General features: G+C 39.6%; 1 protein-coding gene and 2 long non-coding RNA genes across 3 annotated transcripts; 2 read left to right on the top strand and 1 right to left on the bottom strand.

The window, feature by feature from the left end:
• Positions 1-7,147: 7,147 nt before the first annotated feature.
• LOC146295156 (uncharacterized) lies at positions 7,148-8,367 on the top strand. Its single transcript, XR_014753287.1, has 4 exons — positions 7,148-7,162; positions 7,305-7,473; positions 7,807-7,907; positions 8,093-8,367. It is a non-coding gene; the product is annotated as an uncharacterized LOC146295156 (long non-coding RNA).
• Positions 8,368-10,146: 1,779 nt separating this feature from the next.
• LOC146295155 (uncharacterized) lies at positions 10,147-11,267 on the bottom strand. Its single transcript, XR_014753284.1, has 3 exons — positions 11,230-11,267; positions 10,893-10,994; positions 10,147-10,741 (listed from the first exon to the last, which is right to left on the bottom strand). It is a non-coding gene; the product is annotated as an uncharacterized LOC146295155 (long non-coding RNA).
• Positions 11,268-15,782: 4,515 nt separating this feature from the next.
• LOC146295154 (interferon-induced protein 44-like) lies at positions 15,783-17,881 on the top strand. The gene is made up of 6 exons (XM_084696057.1): positions 15,783-15,845; positions 16,238-16,430; positions 16,527-16,676; positions 16,819-16,987; positions 17,321-17,421; positions 17,607-17,881. Exons 1-6 carry the CDS (start codon positions 15,796-15,798, stop codon positions 17,787-17,789), a joined length of 846 nt encoding a protein of 281 aa, XP_084552183.1. The 5' UTR covers positions 15,783-15,795; the 3' UTR covers positions 17,790-17,881.
• The last annotated feature ends 743 nt before the right edge of the window (positions 17,882-18,624 follow it).

Raw genomic sequence — 18,624 nt, 5'->3', positions numbered from 1 at the left:
TGTTGTATTATCGTGCTGCTGCCCTCCACCATCCCCATCTCCCCTGTGTTGTCTGTATGTTACTATCCATCAGGTGGGATTATTTCTTTATTTGCTCTCTATAGTCTATGTATGTTGTGCTTCCCCTAGATACATCCACTCTGCCCAAGTCAAACCTATTTTCATGTCTTTGGTTATCAATTACTGCTAAAATCTAATATGTGTCTTGACTGAACTGCAGTTGTCAACATGAGCAAAGGATATCTCACAGCCTATAGAAATATCCTTATTGACATGACCAAAATGGAGGGAAGACTAGTGTTTGTGAATAGTCGGAGGGAGATTGCCACATTGCCATTGCCACATGCCGTTTCAATGCTTACCTGGTGTACCTTCCTGGGGTATACAAATCAAACAATGAGGCCACTGTTTTTGGAATGACATTATCATTACCCTCTTCTCATGGTCTTATAAATCATTTCCCTGGTCTGTACATCATAACCAAATAAAATAGATAAATGGTGCCTTTTTTGTATATAAAACGTACACATTGTAAGTTGAATACAGTCTAAGGTACTTAAACAATTCAAAGTAATATATATTTAACTATGGATATGGATAGCTAATATGTTACTTGGCAGATAAAACATTTCATTGGATGATCTTTTTTGCTTTAATTCACTGTTTGTCAATGTATTCAAACACGGGTCAAATTTGACCCACGAACACCAAAGGTGTAAACACTTTTTGAACACAATAGGAGGGTTAAGTGAACAAAGCATTAACCAGTTGCACTGTTGGGTAGTTGCTCATACAATATACAACAAAATGCAGGTGACCCTTGGAAGTATCTGCTTTCTTAGAAGCTGCTCCACCTGTGCACTGTCCGTCCAGCATTAGTCATTTGAAGTCAATCAATTGAAGTCATCAATTTTTCAACTACCAAGTCATTTTCCTCAAACCTTGACTTACCAAATAAAATGTAGCTTTATATTCACTATGAAACGGTCTACTGTTATTTTTGTACACAATCATAGATGGTCTTCGGTGTTGATGCACTTTATGGATGGGTTCAATGAAGTTCTGTGGAAGTGCTTGTTGTTCTCTATTAATTATGCGAGCACATTCTTTATTTGCGTTTATTATACAAAGACGGCGGCCTAGGGAATGATGGTGAGCTGGAAGGAAGAAGAGTTAGTCGAAGAGGGGCAGAAGGCTTGACCAGAGTAGGGATGGCCTGGTCAGAATGAAGACACTGTGGGTTGTCCAGGTCCTAGTGCAGGCTGCTGATCATGAGCTGAAGGTGGTTTCCCAGCTGCCGACGCAGCTCAGCCATCAACAGGTTCTTGGAGCTGTAGCTCCGGAAAGGGAGGGTGAACACGCCATCCAGGAGAGCCATGAGCATTTCCTGCGGGAGGAGAAGTACACAAGGGGGGGGGGGAGTGAGACTCTTCTATCGGGTCGTGGAAATGAACAAATATGGAGGATGATGAGATGTAAGGGGAGTTAAAGGAATAGCAGCAGGACAGAGGTATAGAGAAGGAGAAACTGGAATCGAAAAACCACGAGAAAGAGAGAGAGAGTGCGTGAGAGCCTTCACCTTCAGCTGGGCCAGAGAGGCCTGGCCCTGGGTCTCCTCGGTGCCACTGGGGAGGACAGCATGGAGCAGCCCACACAGCTGTTACATGAAGCCACCAGCCACCTGAGGGAGAGAGGGGGGAGAGTCCGAGTCAAACCCTAACGGCCAGGGCTGACTGACACGTGGAGTGGGCCTCACACAGCACCATCCCTCCTTCTCAACTCTACCGGGGACCAGCCCCAGAGAGTCAAGCATACCTGGATGATAGTAGCCAGTGTTCATTGATTCGGGTCTGGAAAGAAAGTGGGTTTAGGGCAGCAGTGTATGTGTGTTTGTGTGTGTGAACTCAGGAACTCACTGTGATGGTTGGCTGCCTCCTATCCACCTCCAGCATGCCCAGGATGACCAACTCACATGACGTCTATGAAGTTAAAGTACCGAATCTGCAAGAGTTGAATGTGGTAAATGCCATGAGAATATGACGTTTCAGATGACCGTTTTGGACATGAATTGGCATATCAATGGGGAGCAGAAATGATCAAATGATTAATTAGAGTGTCTGGGTTGGAGTCAGAGACATTTGCATCTTTCTACCACAGGACACTTTCACAATGTGCAAAAGAGTGTCTCTTGTCCTGTTGAGACTCACCCCATTGGCCTCCAGCTCCTGTGGGATGCTGGCCTGGATTGCCCCGTCGAGGCAGTATGCTAACAGACGGCTGTACCTGTCGTTGAACTCCGCCTCGTCCTGCGACATGATAAACAACACACAGCGTCAACACACTGGCCTCGGGACATCAAGAACGTTTGCTTACTAAAAACAAGATGTTTGAGGTGCGTTTTCATCACTGATGAAATCACTAATTTCGTTGTGCCCATCTAGCGGAATGAAGCGGATGGATGCAATCTTACAATCACCTTTTTAGCCGCTTTGGCTAGCATGCCTAGCAGGCTGCGCCCCACTGTGCACAGAGCATCCCTGTGGCTGGGTTTGGCCAGGATCATCTACAGAGGTAGACATCACATCAAACAACACAGACTAACACTTCATTAGAGGAGGAAATGTGTACACATTTGAGGGGCATGTTGGTTTATATCCAAGTTTGCCATAGTTCTTCCTCCTTGGGCATTGTGATATCAAGTAGGCCTTAGGACACCACAGAGCACCTTATGGAGGGATGGGGCGGAGGCGGTGGCTAGGGGAGGGGGCATGACCGGGAGAGAAGACCGGAATGTTCCATAAGGGATGGAAAAATAGCTGTTTAGGGAGAGTTAGGCTAGTTGGCCCAATTGCACGACACCAAATATGGGACCAAATATGTAAGGTTGAGGCTTGAAGGGTATTTATGGGGAATGGAAGGACAGGGAATGACAGACAGGCAGGGCAGGCTGAGCTGGTGGGTGTACTGGTGGACAGACAGATAGACAATAACGAGGTGGATTTCAGCTGGAGGTACAGGAAACAAAACGTTAGCTTAAACAAACAAGAAAAATCTGGCTCAGGGGAGTACAGTATGTGGTGCCCCAATGTTGGCTCAACCAGCCGCAGTGTTGAGGAGCTACTGTAATAGAAAAGTACTATTTTTTAAGTTGTCTATAATATTCTTTGGCCTAGAACAATTATTGCTGAGGTTTTAACTTCTGTAAAGCAAGCATAACCTTTTGGCCTAAGACAGTATTGCTTAAGTTTCTGTTTGCTGACAAACGTGGTTGTTTTGCCCATACACATCTGTATTCAGTTCTGCAACCTATTTCCCTTTTTACCCTCTGTTTATTGAAGAGTTTCTCTTTTGATAGACATGAACTATTGAACGAGGATGTAACTGTCTGGAATTACTGGTGTAAAGGGTGTTCACAGGAGTTTGTGTCTGAGTTATTCCACAATCAACCACAATATGATTGACACTTTATTGTCATGTTAGATAATAATAATGTTTTGTAGCTACAGTAGCTTATACTGCACAATGTAAATGTTGTTATTGTAATGTTGACATGATATTGACAGTGTTACTGTCCTCTTGACAGCGAAGGAGATGAGATAAAAACAAAACTAACGAAAATGAAGCCAATAGGTGTGGACAAATTTAACATTATGCTATATGGACCAATCGGTGCAGGGAAGTCCAGCTTCATCGACTCAGTCAAAAGTGTCTTTGGTGATCATGTTGCTGTCAATGTGTATAAAAGAGTGCTCAGATCATGACACCTTTAGAGAGCCTTTCTACTGCAGACATCCTTTATGGTACTAAACAGATAAAGACAAATTCTTCTGACCTCAGACATTCATCATAAAAATTACACCACACTCCACACAGTCCTTCTTAAACAAGTAATAGTGTATGCTTCCAAAGCAAGCAAGCTGAATGGAACGGATAATAATTTCCTCAATAGAACTTAAGTGTGCAGTATAATAATGGCATGAATACCACCGATTATTAGGTCAAAAGGTGTCTGTTGGCCAAGTCTTCCTTACTGTAGAAAAGCACATTGGACAAGTGATGTCCTACACTAAAACTAACAAAACCCTTCCATCAGAACATGAGGTAGTGTACTTGTAGGTACTTCATGTAAGACTAATGGCATGTATTAAATGATTCCATCACAACAAACTGTTGAGTGGATTTTTCAATATACATAATTGTAGCAAATGTGATAATTCACCCTATGTCCCATTTACTGGAAATTAAAGTGAAAGTATAAGTATCATGAAAGTGAAAGTTACTAACGCAGAAGTTGTCTGACAAAATTCAGTACACAACCATAAGCTTCATTCTGGCGTGGAGGCGCACAGACACGGTAATTATATTATTTTCCTGTTTAAAAGCACTTCTAACTTTGTCTTGCAAACTATTTTATTCTGGTTCGATGATGCAAAGATACACATACTCATACTTTTATTAACCACGGAACACCAGTATATTATTTTGACGTGTAACGGCATTTGCGAGATGCGTTCGTAGAAATGTTCGTTCTTACCTCAAAATCTGACTTTTATCAGTGGAACCATTTATCACAGTGGCTTTCTTTAACAGTTTTTTGAAAACTAACTGTTGAGTGGATTTTTTACAGTTTTTTACATTCACTTTGTCACAAATTTCAGAACCTTGATGTCCTTTTACAAAACTCTAGACACAAAACTCACAACTGATGATTAAAATGCACATTTTTCAAAACGCTAATGCAATTTTCAATTGCTTGGATACAATATACATTCACCTTAGATCATTTGTTCATTGAACTAGGATCATCTGTTCAAAAAGACACAACTAAACATCAAAGTATCACCATTTCATGTAAGGAAATGACAGACATTTCAGATGTGATGTGTGAATTAGCATTTTGAAATGGTGATACTTTGATGTTTAGTTGTGTCATTTTGAACAGATGATCATAGTTCAATGAACAAATGATCTAAGGTGAATGTGTATTGTATCCAAGCAACTGAAAATTGCGTTAGCGTTTTGAAAAATGCATTTTGATAATCAGTTGTTGTCTAGAGTTTTGTAAAAGGACATCAAGGTTCTGAAATTTGTGTCAAAGTGATTGTAAAAAACAGTAATGATTGTACAAACAACTACTTGGTGAAACTATGGGTATATTGTGTGTGGATGATCTAAGTGAATGTTCTTATGGTATTTCATGATCAATTCATTTTTGGAACTAATGACTCTGCATGCGCAAGGTGTCTTTAAAGATATGAACATACAATGCTATGCTTTGAACATGTGGCAGTGTGTGTTACAAGTAATTACTGTTTCGAGTTTTGTATCTAGAGTTTTGAAAAAGGACATCAAGGTTTTGAAATTTGTGTCAAAATGATTGTAAAAAACTGTAATATACATAATTCTAGTGTAAATGTGATGATTCACTCTGTATCCCACTGACTGGAAATTAAAGGGAAAGTATCAATATCATGAAGGTGAAAGTTACTAACGCAGTTGATTCCTGGCAGAATTACAACTATAACCGTCTTGGTTGTCTTGGCAGACAGACACGGCAAGTCACGTATTTTACTCTTTAAAAAGCACTTCTATATTTTGGCTATGTCTTTGATTCTGGTCTGATTATGAAAAGAGGAATACTTTTATAAACCAAGACAACACCTGTATAATATTTTGACGTGTAGGCCTAATGATAAATATGAAGGGCATGCAACAAACCTGATAACTAATGTGGATAAACACTTGACCAATGAGCTGCAAGCTAATGAAGCCGCAAGCTGCAAGATAACCCTGTTCATTAGAATACCCCTATTAGACACACCATATAAAGATTGTAAAAAAACAACAAATAAAAAGACTTAATGCTGGAGAATTATTGAAAGAGAAAAAGTATGTGTGTTTGCTGTTAGTGTAATGGTTGATTTTTGAACATTGACTGGTCAATGTTGTGAATTTGAACTTTATGTAGGCCTACACTAATACAGTACATGGTTTGTTTATAGCATATACGTGACATTGTAAATTTGTATTGTACTATTGAAAGAGATCATGTGTGATCATAGAATACTAGATTCACCTTTTTAATTTTTTTTCACAGAGAAGAATAAAATGGGTAATTCAGGTAAGATGTGTCTAAATCTTTAGAGTTGAGTTGCTACTGAACAGTTGCACTTTTTATTGATGCATAATTAGTAGAGATCCTGTATGACTATGACAGGATCAGTCTTTACGTTTTATACCCAGAAACTAATTTCTGTTTTTACAGTGAAAGGGTTGTCGATATGTGCTGTTTTGCAGGACCAAAAGTGTGGAGACAAGGTCCAGACTGGAGGTGAGTAAACTGTTAAGAGATTGATGAATTGTTACGATTTTTTGCTAAACTTTTACTGAAAGACAACACAGGTAGTACACACGTAGGCTGTGTCCCGTTAAACAACCTGTCTGACAACATCTCTTCCTGAAATATAAAAGACCAGATATCCCACCAAAATGGAAAAATGTGTCTAACAGTCCCAGAAATGTCACTTTCATCTGTGTGACACAAGGGTGTTCACAGGAGTTTGTGTCTGAGTTATTCCACAATCAACCACAATATGATTGACACTTTATTGTCATGTTAGATAATAATAATGTTTTGTAGCTACAGTAGCTTATACTGCACAATGTAAATGTTGTTATTGTAATGTTGACATGATATTGACAGTGTTACTGTCCTCTTGACAGCGAAGGAGATGAGATAAAAACAAAACTAACGAAAATGAAGCCAATAGGTGTGGACAAATTTAACATTATGCTATATGGACCAATCGGTGCAGGGAAGTCCAGCTTCATCGACTCAGTCAAAAGTGTCTTTGGTGATCATGTTGCTGTCAATGTGTTGGCCCAGGCTAACACTGACCACAGCTGCACGCAAACAGTAAGAAATGATTCACAATCATTGAAGACATTATTATAAGCATGAACATTCTTATAGTTTCAACACCAAAACTGATAATACTTGATTTTTTTGCAGTACTCGGGACACCGGATTGAACATAAAGGCTCAGCTTTGCCTTTAGCGATCTATGATGTCATGGGCATGGAATATTCCATGGCTTCAAAAGGGATGCACAGTGATGACATTGTTAATGCTCTCAAGGGACACATCCGTGATGGTTATGAGGTAACAGTTCATGTATTTACACCACTAAAATACCACATTTAATATTACAATATGGAATATGGTAACGGTCAACAGTAAACCACTTTTTATGATTAGCGTCAAATAAAAACAAAAGATTTTTGTATATGCTGTCCTTTTCCAGTTTAACCCTAAGGAACCCCTGGAAACAACAAGTGAATGGTATAATGCTCAACCAACTAAGAATGAAAAGATTCACTGTCTGGTGAGCGTTGTGTCTGCAAACAACATAACTCTCCAAAAGACTGTAGCAGAAAAGATGAGAAATATCAGGAAGCAAGCTAACAAACTTGGTAAGAATAACCTCCTTCAGTGTTACCATAAACAAGTTTACATTTGCAGAGTTAAATTCAGGTGGTTGGGGTTCAAATAAATGCTACCATACTGTCTATTAGGGATGGGGGAAAAAGTTGATTCACATATGAATCGCAATTCAGTCTTCTAGCAATTCACATCCATTCACAAATTTCAAAAATATGTTTTATTATTTATAATTTTTTATTAATAATCGAAGAAATCGTGAATCGATTTGTAATCAAATCCTGACCCAAAGAATCATTGTAATCGAATCGTGAGGTACCAAAAGATTCCCACCTCTACTGTTTAACTTTCATCTTTAATATCAGGCATTCCTCAAATTGTGATCCTGACCATGCCAGATCTGGCTTGTCCATACGTGGCAAGCGACCTGAAATACATCTTCTCAAGCAAAGATATTAAAACAAAGGTAAATAGTGGCTTTGAATTAGGCTGGACATTACACATACAAATCCATACAATGTGGAAACCGAAGCACATATGTACATACAGACATTTTTGTAATCAAATATTGTATTTCATTTGTTGCATATGAATTCTTCTATCAAATAATGATTCAAACATGCAGCTGATGGTTGTCATTTGCCATCTCAGGTGGATTATTGCAGCAATGAACTGGGTGCCCCATTGAACTGCATCTTTCCAGTGAAGAACTACCATTCAGAGACAAAACTGGACAATGAAATTGATGTACTTGTGTTGGATGCGTTGATACATATTGTGCAGGCAGCTAAAGACTATCTCTGGTCCCTCCAACATTCAGGTCAGGCAGATTGAGAGGCTTTAAGCCTACACACCTTCAAAAGATAATGCCAGTCAGTCTACACCAATGTATAACTTGTCACTGATTAAAGTAGTTATCAACCCTCCTATTGTGTTCGGGTCAAATTTGACCCATTTTGAAGTTTAGATGCATGAAAAACACCTTAATTCTTTTCTGATCAAAACAAGGCTTCATTAATGCCTCCACAGTGGTCTACTGAATACAATCAAACACAATTTTATAAGTTTTCTTTTTTTTTAATACCTTTTTAAAAAAAAAGTTACATCTGTGGTGTTGTGGGTCAAATTTGACCCGGTACTCATTCTGGGTGGTTTAAGCAGGGAAATAAACAGCAAATGTTGCCAAATCATCATAAATAACTAAATATCAACAACACATAAATACTATGAATAAAAACCTACAATAATAGTATATTAATATTGTGTAAAAGTATTCAAATCATGTTTCATGCCACTGAATCACATTGACTTGAATTCAATTGTAACATTCAGCAAATACTATGATCCCACACACACACACCCATCCCACTCTCTCTTTCACTCACATCCTCCACCCACCCACCCACCCTCTCCCTCACCCACCCACCCACCCACCCACCCCCTCACCCACCCACCCACCCCCTCACCCACCGACCCACCCACCCACCCACTCACCCACCCACCCCCTCACCAACCCCCCCACTCCCCCCCTCACCCAACACCATCCACATCTCTCTGTCCCCCCAGCTGTATAGCAGTATATAGCCTTGGACTTTCTCACACTTTATTACCAACATCTCACCGCAGCATTTGCACACACACACACACCATTTCATCTATCATATTGAATACTTTTTTGCTGTTATTATTTTGGGAACCCTTTCATTGTCATAGATCTGACAAAGGTTTTTTCAATTGGGGAGTGGTAACATAATTTTGATAAGACCTTCTTTGAGGTCTTACCCACATCCCATTCTGAAGCAGCATATGAGTGAAGCCTAGTTCAGGCATGGCACTCTACACCTCACCCATTGGCCCACGTCCGATAAGGCGACATTATAAGGCCGCACGGATAACCCTACACTCAATCCCGGTTGTTGTATTATCGTGCTGCTGCCCTCCACCATCCCCATCTCCCTGTGTTGTCTGTATGTTACTATCCATCAGGTGGGATTATTTCTTTATTTGCTCTCTATAGTCTATGTATGTTGTGCTTCCCCTAGATACATCCACTCTGCCCAAGTCAAACCTATTTTCATGTCTTTGGTTATCAATTACTGCTAAAATCTAATATGTGTCTTGACTGAACTGCAGTTGTCAACATGAGCAAAGGATATCTCACAGCCTATAGAAGTATCCTTATTGACATGACCAAAATGGAGGGAAGACTAGTGTTTGTGAATAGTCGGAGGGAGATTGCCACATTGCCATTGCCACATGCCGTTTCAATGCTTACCTGGTGTACCTTCCTGGGGTATACAAATCAAACAATGAGGCCACTGTTTTTGGAATGACATTATCATTACCCTCTTCTCATGGTCTTATAAATCATTTCCCTGGTCTGTACATCATAACCAAATAAAATAGATAAATGGTGCCTTTTTTGTATATAAAACGTACACATTGTAAGTTTAATACAGTCTAAGGTACTTAAACAATTCAAAGTAATATATATTTAACTATGGATATGGATAGCTAATATGTTACTTGGCAGATAAAACATTTCATTGGATGATCTTTTTTGCTTAAATTCACTGTTTGTCAATGTATTCAAACACGGGTCAAATTTGACCCACGAACACCAAAGGTGTAAACACTTTTTGAACACAATAGGAGGGTTAAGTGAACAAAGCATTAACCAGTTGCACTGTTGGGTAGTTGCTCATACAATATACAACAAAATGCAGGTGACCCTTGGAAGTATCTGCTTTCTTAGAAGCTGCTCCACCTGTGCACTGTCCGTCCAGCATTAGTCATTTGAAGTCAATCAATTGAAGTCATCAATTTTTCAACTACCAAGTCATTTTCCTCAAACCTTGACTTACCAAATAAAATGTAGCTTTATATTCACTATGAAACGGTCTACTGTTATTTTTGTACACAATCATAGATGGTCTTCGGTGTTGATGCACTTTATGGATGGGTTCAATGAAGTTCTGTGGAAGTGCTTGTTGTTCTCTATTAATTATGCGAGCACATTCTTTATTTGCGTTTATTATACAAAGACGGCGGCCTAGGGAATGATGGTGAGCTGGAAGGAAGAAGAGTTAGTCGAAGAGGGGCAGAAGGCTTGACCAGAGTAGGGATGGCCTGGTCAGAATGAAGACACTGTGGGTTGTCCAGGTCCTAGTGCAGGCTGCTGATCATGAGCTGAAGGTGGTTTCCCAGCTGCCGACGCAGCTCAGCCCTCAACAGGTTCTTGGAGCTGTAGCTCCGGAAAGGGAGGGTGAACACGCCATCCAGGAGAGCCATGAGCATTTCCTGCGGGAGGAGAAGTACACATATGAACACATATGGAGGATGATGACATGGAGGGGGAGTTAAAGGAACAGCAGCAGGACAGAGGTATAGAGAAGGAGAGACTGGAACCGAAAAACCACGAGAGAGGGAGAGAGTGCGTGAGAGCCTTCACCTTCAGCTGGGCCAGAGAGGCCTGGCCCTGGGTCTCCTCGGTGCCACTGGGGAGGACAGCATGGAGCAGCCCACACAGCTGTGACATGAAGCCACCAGCCACCTGAGGGAGAGAGGGGGGAGAGTCCGAGTCAAACCCTAACGGCCAGGGCTGACTGACACGTGGAGTGGGCCTCACACAGCACCATCCCTCCTTCTCAACTCTACCGGGGACCAGCCCCAGAGAGTCAAGCATACCTGGATGATAGTAGCCAGTGTTCATTGATTCGGGTCTGGAAAGAAAGTGGGTTTAGGGCAGCAGTGTATGTGTGTTTGTGTGTGTGAACTCAGGAACTCACTGTGATGGTTGGCTGCCTCCTATCCACCTCCAGCATGCCCAGGATGACCAACTCACATGACGTCTATGAAGTTAAAGTACCGAATCTGCAAGAGTTGAATGTGGTAAATGCCATGAGAATATGACGTTTCAGATGACCGTTTTGGACATGAATTGGCATATCAATGGGGAGCAGAAATGATCAAATGATTAATTAGAGTGTCTGGGTTGGAGTCAGAGACATTTGCATCTTTCTACCACAGGACACTTTCACAATGTGCAAAAGAGTGTCTCTTGTCCTGTTGAGACTCACCCCATTGGCCTCCAGCTCCTGTGGGATGCTGGCCTGGATTGCCCCGTCGAGGCAGTATGCTAACAGACGGCTGTACCTGTCGTTGAACTCCGCCTCGTCCTGCGACATGATAAACAACACACAGCGTCAACACACTGGCCTCGGGACATCAAGAACGTTTGCTTACTAAAAACAAGATGTTTGAGGTGCGTTTTCATCACTGATGAAATCACTAATTTCGTTGTGCCCATCTAGCGGAATGAAGCGGATGGATGCAATCTTACAATCACCTTTTTAGCCGCTTTGGCTAGCATGCCTAGCAGGCTGCGCCCCACTGTGCACAGAGCATCCCTGTGGCTGGGTTTGGCCAGGATCATCTACAGAGGTAGACATCACATCAAACAACACAGACTAACACTTCATTAGAGGAGGAAATGTGTACACATTTGAGGGGCATGTTGGTTTATATCCAAGTTTGCCATAGTTCTTCCTCCTTGGGCATTGTGATATCAAGTAGGCCTTAGGACACCACAGAGCACCTTATGGAGGGATGGGGCGGAGGCGGTGGCTAGGGGAGGGGGCATGACCGGGAGAGAAGACCGGAATGTTCCATAAGGGATGGAAAAATAGCTGTTTAGGGAGAGTTAGGCTAGTTGGCCCAATTGCACGACACCAAATATGGGACCAAATATGTAAGGTTGAGGCTTGAAGGGTATTTATGGGGAATGGAAGGACAGGGAATGACAGACAGGCAGGGCAGGCTGAGCTGGTGGGTGTACTGGTGGACAGACAGATAGACAATAACGAGGTGGATTTCAGCTGGAGGTACAGGAAACAAAACGTTAGCTTAAACAAACAAGAAAAATCTGGCTCAGGGGAGTACAGTATGTGGTGCCCCAATGTTGGCTCAACCAGCCGCAGTGTTGAGGAGCTACTGTAATAGAAAAGTACTATTTTTTAAGTTGTCTATAATATTCTTTGGCCTAGAACAATTATTGCTGAGGTTTTAACTTCTGTAAAGCAAGCATAACCTTTTGGCCTAAGACAGTATTGCTTAAGTTTCTGTTTGCTGACAAACGTGGTTGTTTTGCCCATACACATCTGTATTCAGTTCTGCAACCTATTTCCCTTTTTACCCTCTGTTTATTGAAGAGTTTCTCTTTTGATAGACATGAACTATTGAACGAGGATGTAACTGTCTGGAATTACTGGTGTAAAGGGTGTTCACAGGAGTTTGTGTCTGAGTTATTCCACAATCAACCACAATATGATTGACACTTTATTGTCATGTTAGATAATAATAATGTTTTGTAGCTACAGTAGCTTATACTGCACAATGTAAATGTTGTTATTGTAATGTTGACATGATATTGACAGTGTTACTGTCCTCTTGACAGCGAAGGAGATGAGATAAAAACAAAACTAACGAAAATGAAGCCAATAGGTGTGGACAAATTTAACATTATGCTATATGGACCAATCGGTGCAGGGAAGTCCAGCTTCATCGACTCAGTCAAAAGTGTCTTTGGTGATCATGTTGCTGTCAATGTGTATAAAAGAGTGCTCAGATCATGACACCTTTAGAGAGCCTTTCTACTGCAGACATCCTTTATGGTACTAAACAGATAAAGACAAATTCTTCTGACCTCAGACATTCATCATAAAAATTACACCACACTCCACACAGTCCTTCTTAAACAAGTAATAGTGTATGCTTCCAAAGCAAGCAAGCTGAATGGAACGGATAATAATTTCCTCAATAGAACTTAAGTGTGCAGTATAATAATGGCATGAATACCACCGATTATTAGGTCAAAAGGTGTCTGTTGGCCAAGTCTTCCTTACTGTAGAAAAGCACATTGGACAAGTGATGTCCTACACTAAAACTAACAAAACCCTTCCATCAGAACATGAGGTAGTGTACTTGTAGGTACTTCATGTAAGACTAATGGCATGTATTAAATGATTCCATCACAACAAACTGTTGAGTGGATTTTTCAATATACATAATTGTAGCAAATGTGATAATTCACCCTATGTCCCATTTACTGGAAATTAAAGTGAAAGTATAAGTATCATGAAAGTGAAAGTTACTAACGCAGAAGTTGTCTGACAAAATTCAGTACACAACCATAAGCTTCATTCTGGCGTGGAGGCGCACAGACACGGTAATTATATTATTTTCCTGTTTAAAAGCACTTCTAACTTTGTCTTGCAAACTATTTTATTCTGGTTCGATGATGCAAAGATACACATACTCATACTTTTATTAACCACGGAACACCAGTATATTATTTTGACGTGTAACGGCATTTGCGAGATGCGTTCGTAGAAATGTTCGTTCTTACCTCAAAATCTGACTTTTATCAGTGGAACCATTTATCACAGTGGCTTTCTTTAACAGTTTTTTGAAAACTAACTGTTGAGTGGATTTTTTACAGTTTTTTACAATCACTTTGACACAAATTTCAGAACCTTGATGTCCTTTTACAAAACTCTAGACACAAAACTCACAACTGATGATTAAAATGCACATTTTTCAAAACGCTAATGCAATTTTCAATTGCTTGGATACAATATACATTCACCTTAGATCATTTGTTCATTGAACTAGGATCATCTGTTCAAAAAGACACAACTAAACATCAAAGTATCACCATTTCAAAATGCTAATTCACACATAACATCTGAAATGTCTGTCATTTCCTTACATTACAATGATCAATTACAACGGTCAATTGATACTACTGCTCAAAATGATAAGTAACTGTTGCATTACTGTTAATGCATAGTTTTACAGGAACTAACAAACAATATTCCAAGTTTAGAACATGAAAGTTTCAGTATCAAGTTAGATCATTGTAATGTAAGGAAATGACAGACATTTCAGATGTGATGTGTGAATTAGCATTTTGAAATGGTGATACTTTGATGTTTAGTTGTGTCATTTTGAACAGATGATCATAGTTCAATGAACAAATGATCTAAGGTGAATGTGTATTGTATCCAAGCAATTGAAAATTGCGTTAGCGTTTTGAAAAATGCATTTTGATAATCAGTTGTTGTCTAGAGTTTTGTAAAAGGACATCAAGGTTCTGAAATTTGTGTCAAAGTGATTGTAAAAAACAATAATGATTGTACAAACAACTACTTGGTGAAACTATGGGTATATTGTGTGTGGATGATCTAAGTGAATGTTCTTATGGTATTTCATGATCAATTCATTTTTGGAACTAATGACTCTGCATGCGCAAGGTGTCTTTAAAGATATGAACATACAATGCTATGCTTTGAACATGTGGCAGTGTGTGTTACAAGTAATTACTGTTTCGAGTTTTGTATCTAGAGTTTTGAAAAAGGACATCAAGGTTTTGAAATTTGTGTCAAAATGATTGTAAAAAACTGTAATATACATAATTCTAGTGTAAATGTGATGATTCACTCTGTATCCCACTGACTGGAAATTAAAGGGAAAGTATCAATATCATGAAGGTGAAAGTTACTAACGCAGTTGATTCCTGGCAGAATTACAACTATAACCGTCTTGGTTGTCTTGGCAGACAGACACGGCAAGTCACGTATTTTACTCTTTAAAAAGCACTTCTATATTTTGGCTATGTCTTTGATTCTGGTCTGATTATGAAAAGAGGAATACTTTTATAAACCAAGACAACACCTGTATAATATTTTGACGTGTAGGCCTAATGATAAATATGAAGGGCATGCAACAAACCTGATAACTAATGTGGATAAACACTTGACCAATGAGCTGCAAGCTAATGAAGCCGCAAGCTGCAAGATAACCCTGTTCATTAGAATACCCCTATTAGACACACCATATAAAGATTGTAAAAAAACAACAAATAAAAAGACTTAATGCTGGAGAATTATTGAAAGAGAAAAAGTATGTGTGTTTGCTGTTAGTGTAATGGTTGATTTTTGAACATTGACTGGTCAATGTTGTGAATTTGAACTTTATGTAGGCCTACACTAATACAGTACATGGTTTGTTTATAGCATATACGTGACATTGTAAATTTGTATTGTACTATTGAAAGAGATCATGTGTGATCATAGAATACTAGATTCACCTTTTTAATTTTTTTTCACAGAGAAGAATAAAATGGGTAATTCAGGTAAGATGTGTCTAAATCTTTAGAGTTGAGTTGCTACTGAACAGTTGCACTTTTTATTGATGCATAATTAGTAGAGATCCTGTATGACTATGACAGGATCAGTCTTTACGTTTTATACCCAGAAACTAATTTCTGTTTTTACAGTGAAAGGGTTGTCGATATGTGCTGTTTTGCAGGACCAAAAGTGTGGAGACAAGGTCCAGACTGGAGGTGAGTAAACTGTTAAGAGATTGATGAATTGTTACGATTTTTTGCTAAACTTTTACTGAAAGACAACACAGGTAGTACACACGTAGGCTGTGTCCCGTTAAACAACCTGTCTGACAACATCTCTTCCTGAAATATAAAAGACCAGATATCCCACCAAAATGGAAAAATGTGTCTAACAGTCCCAGAAATGTCACTTTCATCTGTGTGACACAAGGGTGTTCACAGGAGTTTGTGTCTGAGTTATTCCACAATCAACCACAATATGATTGACACTTTATTGTCATGTTAGATAATAATAATGTTTTGTAGCTACAGTAGCTTATACTGCACAATGTAAATGTTGTTATTGTAATGTTGACATGATATTGACAGTGTTACTGTCCTCTTGACAGCGAAGGAGATGAGATAAAAACAAAACTAACGAAAATGAAGCCAATAGGTGTGGACAAATTTAACATTATGCTATATGGACCAATCGGTGCAGGGAAGTCCAGCTTCATCGACTCAGTCAAAAGTGTCTTTGGTGATCATGTTGCTGTCAATGTGTTGGCCCAGGCTAACACTGACCGCAGCTGCACGCAAACAGTAAGAAATGATTCACAATCATTGAAGACATTATTATAAGCATGAACATTCTTATAGTTTCAACACCAAAACTGATAATACTTGATTTTTTTGCAGTACTCGGGACACCGGATTGAACATAAAGGCTCAGCTTTGCCTTTAGCGATCTATGATGTCATGGGCATGGAAGATTCCATGGCTTCAAAAGGGATGCACAGTGATGACATTGTTAATGCTCTCAAGGGACACATCCGTGATGGTTATGAGGTAACAGTTCATGTATTTACACCACTAAAATACCACATTTAATATTACAATATGGAATATGGTAACGGTCAACAGTAAACCACTTTTTATGATTAGCGTCAAATAAAAACAAAAGATTTTTGTATATGCTGTCCTTTTCCAGTTTAACCCTAAGGAACCCCTGGAAACAACAAGTGAATGGTATAATGCTCAACCAACTAAGAATGAAAAGATTCACTGTCTGGTGAGCGTTGTGTCTGCAAACAACATAACTCTCCAAAAGACTGTAGCAGAAAAGATGAGAAATATCAGGAAGCAAGCTAACAAACTTGGTAAGAATAACCTCCTTCAGTGTTACCATAAACAAGTTTACATTTGCAGAGTTAAATTCAGGTGGTTGGGGTTCAAATAAATGCTACCATACTGTCTATTAGGGATGGGGGAAAAAGTTGATTCACATATGAATCGCAATTCAGTCTTCTAGCAATTCACATCCATTCACAAATTTCAAAAATATGTTTTATTATTTATAATTTTTTATTAATAATCGAAGAAATCGTGAATCGATTTGTAATCAAATCCTGACCCAAAGAATCATTGTAATCGAATCGTGAGGTACCAAAAGATTCCCACCTCTACTGTTTAACTTTCATCTTTAATATCAGGCATTCCTCAAATTGTGATCCTGACCATGCCAGATCTGGCTTGTCCATACGTGGCAAGCGACCTGAAATACATCTTCTCAAGCAAAGATATTAAAACAAAGGTAAATAGTGGCTTTGAATTAGGCTGGACATTACACATACAAATCCATACAATGTGGAAACCGAAGCACATATGTACATACAGACATTTTTGTAATCAAATATTGTATTTCATTTGTTGCATATGAATTCTTCTATCAAATAATGATTCAAACATGCAGCTGATGGTTGTCATTTGCCATCTCAGGTGGATTATTGCAGCAATGAACTGGGTGCCCCATTGAACTGCATCTTTCCAGTGAAGAACTACCATTCAGAGACAAAACTGGACAATGAAATTGATGTACTTGTGTTGGATGCGTTGATACATATTGTGCAGGCAGCTAAAGACTATCTCTGGTCCCTCCAACATTCAGGTCAGGCAGATTGAGAGGCTTTAAGCCTACACACCTTCAAAAGATAATGCCAGTCAGTCTACACCAATGTATAACTTGTCACTGATTAAAGTAGTTATCAACCCTCCTATTGTGTTCGGGTCAAATTTGACCCATTTTGAAGTTTAGATGCATGAAAAACACCTTAATTCTTTTCTGATCAAAACAAGGCTTCATTAATGCCTCCACAGTGGTCTACTGAATACAATCAAACACAATTTTATAAGTTTTCTTTTTTTTAAATACCTTTTAAAAAAAAAAGTTACATCTGTGGTGTTGTGGGTCAAATTTGACCCGGTACTCATTCTGGGTGGTTTAAGCAGGGAAATAAACAGCAAATGTTGCCAAATCATCATAAATAACTAAATATCAACAACACATAAATACTATGAATAAAAACCTACAATAATAGTATTTTAATATTGTGTAAAAGTATTCAAATCATGTTTCATGCCACTGAATCACATTGACTTGAATTCAATTGTAACATTCAGCAAATACTATGATCCCACACACACACACCCATCCCACTCTCTCTTTCACTCACATCCTCCACCCACCCACCCACCCTCTCCCTCACCCACCCACCCACCCACCCACCCCCTCACCCACCCACCCACCCCCTCACCCACCGACCCACCCACCCACCCACTCACCCACCCACCCCCTCACCAACCCCCCCACTCCCCCCCTCACCCAACCCCATCCACATCTCTCTGTCCCCCCAGCTGTATAGCAGTATATAGCCTTGGACTTTCTCACACTTTATTACCAACATCTCACCGCAGCATTTGCACACACACACACACCATTTCATCTATCATATTGAAT

The sequence above is a fragment of the Hypomesus nipponensis genome, chromosome 4, assembly GCF_054491055.1.
Source record: "Hypomesus nipponensis isolate SF chromosome 4, ASM5449105v1, whole genome shotgun sequence".
NCBI classification, from domain to species: Eukaryota; Metazoa; Chordata; class Actinopteri; order Osmeriformes; family Osmeridae; genus Hypomesus; species Hypomesus nipponensis.
Note: the sequence above shows the minus strand (reverse complement) of the source record. Positions and strands in the feature narration are given on the sequence as shown.